The sequence below is a fragment of the Eulemur rufifrons genome, chromosome 16, assembly GCF_041146395.1.
Source record: "Eulemur rufifrons isolate Redbay chromosome 16, OSU_ERuf_1, whole genome shotgun sequence".
Classification (NCBI taxonomy): Eukaryota; Metazoa; Chordata; class Mammalia; order Primates; family Lemuridae; genus Eulemur; species Eulemur rufifrons.
In genome coordinates this window covers 20612504-20624610 of record NC_090998.1, presented here as the reverse complement: position 1 = coordinate 20624610, position 12107 = coordinate 20612504, and the positions used below count along the sequence as shown (strand labels likewise).

At 35.4% G+C, this 12107-nt stretch overlaps 1 protein-coding gene across 18 annotated transcripts in view; it reads left to right on the top strand.

The window, feature by feature from the left end:
* The window catches only part of C2CD5 (C2 calcium dependent domain containing 5), a 95733-nt gene extending 86341 nt beyond the window's left edge, over window positions 1-9392 (top strand). For 17 of the 18 annotated variants that reach the window (XM_069490703.1, XM_069490702.1, XM_069490701.1 and 14 more), the window contains 3 exons: window positions 444-634; window positions 3544-3690; window positions 8085-9392. In XM_069490703.1, the coding sequence (XP_069346804.1) occupies window positions 444-634; window positions 3544-3690; window positions 8085-8216 (470 nt within the window). In that variant the 3' untranslated portion in view covers window positions 8217-9392. The remainder of the gene's footprint in view (window positions 1-443; window positions 635-3543; window positions 3691-8084) is intronic. The other variant, XM_069490696.1, reaches the window with a different exon arrangement.
* Window positions 9393-12107: the final 2715 nt, after the last annotated feature.

The following is a 12107-nucleotide window of genomic DNA, read 5'->3' as shown; positions in this document are numbered from 1 at the left end:
GTAGTTAACATAAGGTTTATCTACAAGTTGACAATGATGAAGTTGTCTGAAAAAGATGGAAAAACTATACTGGGAAATATAACAACTTTCACACTCTCCTTGTAATAATTTGTTCTTACAGCAGATAATTTTAATGCTCTGCCGCTTTTTCTTTTTCTTCACTTTATAACCGATCATTGTGTGTGTAGCTATACTGCATCAACATTTTCTTTTGCAGGAATGCCATTTTTCTTCCAAACGAATTCCATTCCAGCATTTCCTCTTATATTTTTCTTTCTCTCTCTTTTTTAATTGCATGCGGTGCATGATAATTTCTTTTCTTTCATTACATGGCTTAGCCTCACAGACAGCTGAATGTTGTCACCACTTATTTGGAAACCTTAGGGAATAATCGAGTTACCAGCATCTGTTCTTAATGTTTTCTTCTCTTTCTCCAATTTTAGCTGTGACAGTTGAAAAAGCAAGTCCAATGGGTGAAGGAAATTTCCGGAATCGTTCTGCTCCACCTTGTGCAAATTCCACAGTTGGGGTTGTTAAGATGACACCTCTTTCTTTCATTCCTGGAGCAAAAATAACTAAATATCTTGGGATAATCAACATGTTTTTTATTCGGGAAACCACTTCTCTTCGTGAGGTAATTTTATAGAAGTATAAAAGTTATTTCATTGTTTTTTTGCTTTTTCTCTGATTGGAGATTTAGTAACAAAACCAAACAAGTTTCAAATTGTTATTTTTTTGCCAAAATAACTTTCATATGTATATTTATATTTTAATAATCTGTCCAAATCAATTCTAGATTAGACTTATTTCATATAACAGCCAGTATTATCACAAGAGTTGTGTTAGGTTTAAACCTATTTATTGTTAGAAATCCTAGGTCCTCATCACATAGTAAATAAAACAAAAATCTATGTTTAATTAGAGGCTTAAAACAGTCCTGAAAGAACACTTAGTTTTCTCAGTAGTTATTTGCCTGAGATATATTTAAATAGCAATTTTTTAGGAATCACATTTAGAAATAGTAGGGAACTGCATTTCAGGTATATGACTGTGGAGATATTAGATATAATTTAGCTCTGCTGTTTCTTTCTTCTAAAAGGAATGAGGCTGCTTATTTTTCACTCTCTCCAGCAGTATATGAGAATGCTATTAAATTCTTATCTCACACTGGGTATCATTAAACTTTAATTTGTTTTTTAAATAACAGAAGTTGTAATATTTTACTTGATGTGATTAAGTTCAGAATCAGTTTCAGCTCATATCTTTTGCAACACAGGAATTTATACTCAAGAAAAAACAAAATTATATTTTGTCTTATGGAATAGGGCTGTGAGCAAATTAGTATTGTGAATAGCGAAGTTTTTTAAATTACTGAGGTATGAAACCAAATAATCTCTTGAAATTTTACTTTAGCAGCAGTTTATATTTTTTAAGTGTGTTCATTATAAAGATGAATTAATTGTGCCTTTTCCCCCATTGTTTTACCAGCAGTGTTTCTGTGCTTTCTTAGAAATAATAGGCTGCATACTGTCTTTAATATCATGCTCACTGTCCTACAGCCAGCATAGTGCCTGGCACAAAGTAAACCCAATTCATTTTCTATAAATGAATGAATGACTTCTGACAGATTAATAAATTAGATGGATGTTTCCTTTAAGATAAATTAGTTTTTAAATCATATTCTAATTATGTTGATATGGAGAATAAACTCTCAAGATATTCTCAAAAACCTTTTAATAGAGAATGAAAATATATAACTTCTAAGGCCATTTCAGTTTGACAAAGAAGGTTTAGTGTGAGAAGCTGGCATAGATTATGAATTAACCTTTTACAGTTGCTCTTGGCAGTACATAATTATTGCACTGTTTTGAATCCATTAAATTTTATTTCCTAAGTTTTCTCTACTGCTTAAGCTCCCATACCTCAAAATATTTCTTCATGGTAGATTTCTCTTTCACAGAGACTTATACCATTAACTGTATGGCACGATACCCCAAATTGTCTGATGAGTAATTTTCTTATAGTCTATTAATATTTTCAAAATTAACTCTCTGAAGCTACTCTGTCATTACAATCTCTTGATTTAAGGGGGAGGAGGAAACTGATAAGAGAAAAAAATCTTTTGCGCTATGATTGAGTTGCTGGCAGGATGAAATAATTCTCTTAATTCTTTAATTACAAAAATAGATACCTTTACAAGACTACATGTAGGATGCTCTGGCATTTCAGAAAGATGTAATCTAAATGGTTTTCTCACACTGCATTTTGTTTTTTCTTTAACTTCCAGTTTAAAGTTGGTAATTTTCTCCTAGACTATAATTAACCTCCAACAGAATTTGTAGAGACTTAGGTTGAAAAACATTTTAAGTTACTGACTAGCCTTTGATTTCTATTTTGCTTGTTTTTGAACATGGAAAAAGTTCCCTGAACTACTGGATTTTATTCCCTGACAATTATGTGTGAAATACTTACGTGCATCTGTTGAACTAAGTGTTAATGTTTGGTTGTGTGCAAAACAGATGCAGTTCCTGACCTGATGGAGTTTACAGTCTAGTGGAACTGTAGCATGGTGGATGTTGAACAAATAATCATGTAACTGGTACATACTTAACTGGTATAACTACTAGTGAGAGTAAGTGCTATAAAGAAATCAGACAGAAGTGCTCAGAGAATAAAACAGGGGAACTTAATTTACATTTGAAAGTCAGCGAAAGTATCGCTGATGTTTTGGGTAAGTTGTAATTTACTTACCTACAGGATTGAGTAAGAGCTGTCCTGTTTGAAAATTGAGTAAGGAGTCTTCAGGAACAACATGGGCGATGACCCTGAGGCAGGAAAAGTGCTTGTACATTTGAGAAACTGAAAAAAAGGCAAATGTGACTGGAACATGGTTCAGAATGAGATATATGGATAGCAGGGAAGTTTTGTTACATTTATCATCAATTTATTTTAACAGTGATGAGCATAATTTGATAGAGATGTTGAAAATGGAGGCACAATTTGAATTCTTGCTCTGCCATTTACTTATTAGCTGTGTGATCATAGCTGGTCATGGGCAGCTTAAAAATTCTCTGAGCTTCAGTTTCATCATCCTGTAAAGTAGGCATAGTAAATCCCCGCCCAGACATGTTCAGTAAAGCTGTGGTCCCCAACCCCCAGGCTGTGGACCAGTACTGGTCCATGGCCTGTTAGGAACCAGGCCGAATAGCAGGAGGTGAGCGGCGGCAAGTGAGCGGAGCTTCATCTGCATTTACAGCTGCTCCCCATTGCTCACCGTTCACCCCACCCTCCACCCTCCACCCCCCAGTCTGTGGAAAAACTGTCTTCCATGAAACCAGTCCCTGGTGCCAAAAGGGCTAGGGACCACTTCAGTAAAGCTTTGCTTGTTCATTCATGCAATAAATCCCCATTATGAAGGAAATTTAAACTATCATCATTATATTAAAATAATATAGGATGTTTTAATATATATTCTTTGACATTCTGTATACACTTTTATCTACATAAATACATAGTACAATTTTCTTGTGCATTATTATTTAGGAAGGAGGAGTCAGTGGTTTTCTCCATGCTTTTATTGCTGAAGTGTTTGCAATGGTGAGAGCTCATGTTGCTGCATTAGGAGGGAATGCTGTTGTCTCCTACATAATGAAGCAGTGCGTCTTCATGGAGAATCCAAATAAAAACCAGGTGAGATGCAGTTAAAAATCTTTGACTGGGGGGAACCTGAGAATTTCATCCATGGCCTCCTACCCCTAACCCACTCCAGAAGAGAATTTCTCTTCAGGGCTCTTTGATTCTAGATGCTTAAAACATATTTTAATGAATTTATTAATAACCGTGGTCATATATAGCTCAGATGCTATTTTCACACCGCAGGTAGGACTACTGTTATTCTTAACCACTTTTGGGATTTCTTCTCCTGAGTTACTATTTCCACCATCTTTTTGGTGGGTGTTGGGAATACACGATGGCTAACTGAGGAGAGCTAACAACACCCTTTAGTTTGGACTATGATGCTGTCCATTTTTAACTGCCTTGCTGCTGGAGAGTATATCTGATGGGGCCACACTGTTGGTTTGTTTCTAATAAGCAATATAATTCTCTCAATGGGGATAAAAGAGATATTGTTAGGTTAAATTTTAGAATAAATTTCTTTCATCAGTTTTTTTTTTTTGTAATGTATTTTTTATTTTTTTATTTTTTTGAGACAGAGTCTCACTCTGTTGCCCGGGCTAGAGTGCCGTGGTGTGAGCCTAGCTCACAGCAACCTCAAATTCCTGGGCTCAAGGGATCCTCCTGCCTCAGCCTCCTGGATAGCAGGGACTACAGGCATGCGCCACCATGCCCCGCTATTTTTTTCTATTTTTAGTTGTTTGGCTAATTTCTTTCTATTTATAGTAGAGGCGGAGTCTCGCTATTGCTCAGGCTGGTCTAGAACTCCTGAGCTCAAGCAATCCTCCCGCCGCAGCCTCCCAGAGGGCAAGGATTACAAGCGTGAGCGACCGCACCCGGCTTATCAGTTTTGAATTAAGACAATAACTCACTTAAAATTGTTAAAGATTTCCTTAAAAAAGTAAACAACTATGTTAATAATAGGAGATATCATAAAGGCAGTACTTTCCTACTTGCTCCTGTTGGCACAAATCAAAAATCTTATTGTGTGTATGGCATGCTATGGGAAGTGGAAGAAGCTGCCTGTGGCTGGCAGTAATTAATCCCAGGTTTCTGGCCCAAGGGGCTGCCCTGGGTTGGGGCGGGGTGTGGATTGGGATCACTGTCTTGGTGTACACAGAGTTTAGGAAGCTCTAATATAGGCTGGTAATTCATCATTTGAACAGGAGTAAGAATGAATAGATGTGTGTATGTATATATTTTGCTCCCAGCTTTATATCAGATAATTGTAACTGAAGATAGATCATTTAAGTTCTTACTACTGTTGTTTTTTCGTTGATAAAATTATCTTATAATGAAAGTGAGATATTATCATAAAAATATAAGCAGTTTGAAAAGACATTACGGAAATTCAAAATGGTTTTAGCATTATTTATTTATTTTTAAGAGTTGGGGTCTTGCTGTGCTGCCCAGACTGGACTCCAACTCCTGGGCTCAAGTGATTCTCCTGCCTCAGCCTCCTAAGTAGCTGGGCCTACTGGCATGTGCCACCACATCTGGCTAGTTTTAGCTGTATTTTGGAATCATTAGGTTTAATAAATTTCATCAGAAGGATACTTCATTTACTAAATCCTTTTCAGCTTTTTTTGATAGACATTTTTGTTATTCAGAGTATATTGTACTTCATTAATAGATGTTGAAGAAGAATAGTGATAGAAGTATAGGATAACTTTGTGATAAATTTTAGCAATGACTAAGGCAACTTAGAGGTGTAAGGGAACCTATGAAAGGAATTTTTAGGGCATATTTAGAGCTTAGTGAGATTTCTAGACTGAAGTTCTGGATTTGGGATCTGCTTATTGATATGATTTGGAGCCAAGGAGATTGTGTAGAGTGGTTAAAAAGGGGACATGGAGAAGAAAAGAGCCAGAAAGGAATAGAGAAGTAGGAAATCCAGGAGAGGCTGAGAACTACCTCAGTAGAGGTCGTTTGAAAATGGATTTAGAATGGAAACCAGATAAACATCCTAATCAGGATTATTTGCTGTAAACAATTTTATATAATCTGGTGACAAAGCATCTGTTAGATTTTTAAATTAACCTTGTTCAACTGGACACATCTTTGTAATAATTTTATTTACTATAATAGGATTTTTCCAGTCCTGTTTAAAAGTTTCTTTTTTGTTTCATTATTTTGTATTTGAGATTGAAATTTGTATTTTGGGTTTTTTTTCCCCTTGTATTAGAGTTATATGATTTGTTCACTAATTAACTTAATTAACACCTTAACAAGTGCCTCAAAATCAACTTATTGAAAACAGAACTTACCTCTGTGCCTCAGTTTCCTCATCTGTAGCATTGGGATAAAAATTGGAGAAATCATGAGTTAATATATGTAATGTGCTTAGTGTCTGGTGGATAGTAAATACTGTAAAAGTTGTTACTATCTTTTAAATGTTTAAAAGTCTTTAATGACTTCTTACAGGATAAAACTTAATGTCATACAAGGTGTTCCACACTTTCAGGTGGAAGGTCAACCTACCTTTTCAGACTCACCTCTTGCCTCCCACCTATTCTAACATACACATACCCTGTACTCTGAGTATATTGATTGCATTGTTTAGTTTTCCTCATGAACTGTGCTTTTTTTCGTTTCCAGCACTTTGTAATGTGTTGATACTAACTCCATTTTGTAGGAGAAAAAAACTGAGGCTCAAAGAACTTAAGTGCTTGGTACGGGGGTATAAACAGAAGAGCTACAATACACCCTAGATTTCTTTGATTCCAAATGCTGTGGGCCTTTCTACCACCAGCCCCCTCCCTCTATGCCCAGTTAATAACTGTCAATTACTGATCACCACTTACGGGCACACATATCAGGTGCCATGCTTTATGTCATTTAGCTTTTTTCCACATTTATTTGAGATCTTGCATATACACAAAAAATGTATAGAGAATTGCTTAATAAACACTCTTACCCCTAACACTCAGCCTAAGAAATAAAATATTAGAGATACGGTTGAAGCCTCTTTGGGCCTGTTTTCTCTTCCCAGAGTGAACCATCCTGATTTTGTTATCATTCCTATATATGCCTTTATATTTTACAAAATATATAAGTAAAGTAATTATAGTCTTATTTTGTATTTAAAATGTTTTTAATGTATTTTTTGAATAGGTAGTACATGATTCAAAATTCAAAAAGAGTAAATGGAAAAGTCTGTCCTCCCTGTATTCCAGCCAATCATTTTGCTTCCCTACATGCAACCAAAATTATTAGGGTTTTTTAATGTAACTTTTAGAAATGTAACACTCCAAAGTATGTAAAAGATTTTTAGATACATACAAGCAAATATATATATATATATATTCTTTTATCTCTCTTTTCAGTATAAATGATAGCATTACTGTACACACTATTTCTTAGCTTAGCTTGCTCTTTTACTTAATTTTTCTTGGCAGTGGTTTCATTTCAGGGCATTAAGACTATCCTCATTGTTTGTTACAATCATGTAACACTCCATGATGTGTAGTGCCCTACTGATGAACACTGAGGTTGTTTCTAATGAATGTTTGTGCCACAAAAACAATGTGAGACATAGGCCATTAGCACAAGTGTGAGTACATCTACGGGGAAAATTCCTTAAACCAGAATTGCTAGGCCAAAGCAGTACCTTTGTAATTGTCATAGATACTGCCAAAGTTCCCCTCCATTGAGATTAGTTTGCACATTTTTAAACTTTATATAATTATATAAATGGTTTCATATTGTGTATATCTTTTTGCAAATTGTTTTTGTTAATTTATCATGGTACCTATGAGATTTATCCATATTGATAGAGCTTTAGATCATTTATTTTTATTTCTATATAGTATTGCAGGCATGAATATTCCACAATTTATTTTCATTTCCCTTTTGATGGACATTTAGGTTGTTTCCAGCATTTTGCTGTTACAAACGTGCTGCAGTGAAAAGTCACTTGTTAATCTTTGTTGTGTACATGTCCAAGATTTCTCTAGGGAATATATATTAAATATGGAACTGGTGGATCACAGAGTGTGTTCTTTTTCTGCTTTAAGAGATATTTCCAAATTGCTTTCTAAAGTGGTTGCACCCCCAGCAGTGTTAAGTGTGTTGCCCTCGTCCCGTGTCTTTGCCAACACTTACTAATATCCAACTTTTACATTTTTCCCCCAATATATATGAAATGATCTCCCATTGTCATTTTAATTTGTATATGTGATAAATAGTGGGCTCAAACATTTTTTCATATGTTCCTGGGCTTTTTGAGTTTCCTCTCCTGTGAACTGCCCTCTTACCCTTTTCTCATTTTTTTGTTGGGTTGTTTATCTTTATCCTAATGATTTATAAGCCTGTGCTTTTGGGGCTATGCAACACTGCCCCTTGTGTAAAGAAGAGCATGAGCATGTTGTTGAATGTAACTGAACCTGTGTCGTTTGTTGTTCTTATAGGCACAGTGTCTTATAAATGTAAGTGGTGACGCAGTGGTTTTTGTTCGCGAATCTGATTTAGAAGTGGTACCAACCCAGCAGCCTGCTGCCAACTGCCAGCCATCATGTACTGAAGGAGAAGTTACAACCTGAAGATAATTAGAAAGAAAGAGCTCAACCAACCAAATGAAAATCATCTGTCTCCATTGTTTTGTTGTTAATTACCTGTGTAGACTTAACATTGAACTTAATTTACGATAATTAAGAAAACTGAGTAGATTTGATTTGTCTGGAGTCTCTTGGAGGCATGAGAATTTTCTAATCTTGATATTTGACACATTGTTTGCCTATTCTAGAGAGACAGGCCCTTGGAATCTTCACCATTCGGTAAGTTAAGATAAATTTCTAAGAGAACTGTAGCAGATGGAAGCTATTTGTAATTTATATTGATTTTAATAAAATCATAATTTAAAAGATGAAATGGGAAGATTATCAAGAATCTGGGATAGCTACCCTAGTTTAATTTAGAAAAACTAAACAGGAAGCCCACAAATTGTTAATTAGTAAGCAATCTGATTTGAGAAATGTATGGGGAAACTGGAGAAACGTTTTTGGAAAATTAGTGTATGGGTTTCTTAATGTGTGCTATTTTGATGGGGAATTCAGTAACAACTGAAAGGTAAAAATGCTTTAGCCATCATTTGAAAAGAAGTTAAAATTCTGCAGCTCGTATGCATAATACATGCTAGCTACGAAAAGAGGTGATTTATCATAGCCAGTGTCCTTTCATTGAAAGTTTTAATATCTCTAAGGAAGGAGGGAAAAAATACAATTTTACAACTGGCCACATTTGAGTTAGTATTTAATTTGTCTAGAAGAGGCTTGGCTTCAACTGGAAGAAAATATCAGTGAATTTTGTTGAAGTAGTAAAAACACAGTTGATCTAGTAGGAACATAAAATTATTTTTTAATAAAATTATACTCCTACCAAATAAAGAATTTTAATGATATCTTAGGTGTTTTTGATGGTAAGTTCGACTGTATTTGGCATAGAATTTGAAGATATAACTTGAATGTAAATATGCTGCAAAATGTTGAATGTATACATGGAAATACTTTTTCTGTCAATGCCAAATGCCCATTGTAAATGAACCTTAACTATTACATTCCTCCTTTGCACAATAAAATTTCTTTATAAAAGTCATGATTTTGTTCTTCCAGGACAACAAACTGCCCTCAAGATTAAGAGTCATTTCCTTGTTATCACAGGTGTCAATATTTTTCTGTATTTTGTTTATAATTTTATTTTTTAAATAAAAAGTTTATAAACCGGAATATTCCTAAATCTTTTTTTGCCTCTGTGATGTAGTACTGTCAGTTTTCTGAATCACTTTCTGTCTGATCATCTCCATTCTTTCCTTCAGTCAACAAACATCTGTGGAACACCTACTATATGCAAGGGCCTGGTCTTCATTTTGGAGATATATGTGTGTGTTCGAATTTGTGGCACATTCATTGTTTAGGGGTAGGTAGGTATTCATTCAGCAACTATTTATTGAATGCCTGATTGCAGGGCACAGTTTTAGGCAGTGAACAAAGCACACATAAATTCTTGTTCTCATAGAGCTTATTATAGTCAGTGGCTACACAAGAAAATAATTTGTTTAAATTATATCAATGTAGCATGTGATATTTTAACAATTAAAACTAATATTTATCAAATACTCTGTGCAGCAAGTCTAATAAATATGTTTTTGTATTAACTCTTTTAATTCTTATTGAAGTCTTATTGTTAAGCACCATTTTACAGTTGAGGAAGCAGAGTAGGGAGTTTGTGTGAGTTGCCCAAAGGCAAAAACAAATAGTGGAGCCAAGATCAAGCACAGGCAGGCTGGCCCTAAAACCATAATAAGAAGTAAGAAAAATGTCAATGTAGCTTGGAATAGACATTGCTTCCCAAGCAGGTGATATTTGAGCTCATTCAGAAAAAATAGTTCACTGGAATTGACTGTTCATAGTTTTATTCATCCATCCTCCACTCAAGCCATTTCTCTATACAACAGCTATTTTGTGATTGCATAGCATGTTTCAGAGTCCTTTCTAGGCAAAGAAATAATAATGTGGCTATCACTATTTAGTGCCTGTTTTGTGCCAGGTCCTGTGTTTATACATCATTGCTGATACTTAGAACAACGCATAAAACAAGCTGGATGGCATTATCTGTGGTTTAGTGTGAACAAATGTATACTCACCAGGAGACCCGGACTGACTTCTAAGTTGGAGTTGCTGTAACTACTCAGGCTTGCTGCCTGTGTGCTCATGTGGGCTACCTGTGAAGCACAACCATCCCATGTCAAGATTGGCTCCGTCCAGGAAGGGTAATGTTACCCTATTTTCCAAGAGCTACTGCTGTTCACTATGTGTAGATTTCCCCAGAAACACGACTGATTGAAAGGGACTTACTGCTGGGACTTACTCTTGGGAATACTGAGGCCAGTTACGGTATTTAAGCATGCCTCTTATCCCTATCCTTCATTGCTACTCCAAAGGTAAACTACCCAATTTGCTAAACTCACTGTCCTACTTCCCCCACCTCCACTCTTGCATAAAACATAAGCATCTGGCTTCCATCTCCTGCTCAGCCCCTGAATTTTAACATGCCAAGGATATAAGTATTGGATTGCAAAGTTGCAGTATTGGATAGTTGGCAAAGTTTTTTTATACATACAGAATTTTTCATAAATGCATAAATGGGATCATATATACTATTTTTTAACTAGAGTAGTATTTTTTACTTTTTTCCTGGCTTTCTCTTTACCATCACAACCCTCCCAATCCATGTTAATGACTAGTATGTATCGTTACATGTTTTTTAAACTGTTAGGTATAATCTATATTCAGTAAAATTCATCTATTTTAAGTGTACAGTTCAAGTTTTGACAAATAGGTCGTCATGTAGCCAAGATACGGAACATGTCCATCACTACGAAAGTTCCCTGTGTCCCTTTGCTGTCTACTCTCCCTTCCATGTCAATGGGATCTCGTGCTTGGCAGCTTTCATTTAGCATAATGCTTCGAGATGCATCCATGCGTGTTCAACATCTTTGGCTAGTGTGAAAAACAGAGCTATTTTTCATTTGAGTTTGCAGGGTGTTTTTTTGCAAAAATTGAAATTTCTGTTCCGTGAGGTTGACATTTGTTGATACTAGGTTATTAAGTATGAAATGTCTGGTTTCCTTAAATACTAAGTTTGACGGTTGATATCTCTGACATTTCACTTTGACATTTCTTGTTTTATTTTTATTGTGAAGGTATATTCTCAGTCTTTAAAATGCGTGTTTTGGCTTGTGTTTATCTTTAAAACTTTTTTTTAGAGCAATTTTTGTGAAACCATGGATAAGTCAAAAATTTGTGTTACGTTCTAATAAGAGTTCCATTGTGGAACCAATGCAGTGCAGACAGCTCGAAGTATCAGCAAAGTGTTTGGGAAGGATGTGGCTAATGAGCACACAGTACATCAATGATTTGAGAAGTTCTATTCTGATGATTTTAATCTTGAAAATGAGCCACGTGGGTGACCTGAGACTAAGGTGGATAATGATGAGCTGAAAGCTGTAGTGGAAGCGAATCCATCTCAACCTACACATGAATTAGCAAGATTTGACGTTACTATTCCAACAATATTGGGCCATTTGAAATACATCAGCAAAGTAAAGAAGCTGGATAGATGGGTTCTGCAAGAATTAAGCATCAGAAAAGAAATCATCTCAAAGCTTGCCTGTCTTTGCTGTCACGACATAAAGGTGAACCATTTCTACACTGTATTGTGATATGTGATGAAAAGTGGATTCTTTTTGACAACTGCAAGTGTTTGGCACAATGGTTGGATAAAGATGAAGTGCTGAAACACAGTGCAAAACCAAATAATCATCAGGAAAAGCTAATGGTGTCTACTTGGTGGTCCAGTGCTGGTATTATCCACTACAACTTCATGAAACCTGGTCAATCGATTACAGCAGATGTCTACTGCAACCAATTGGATGA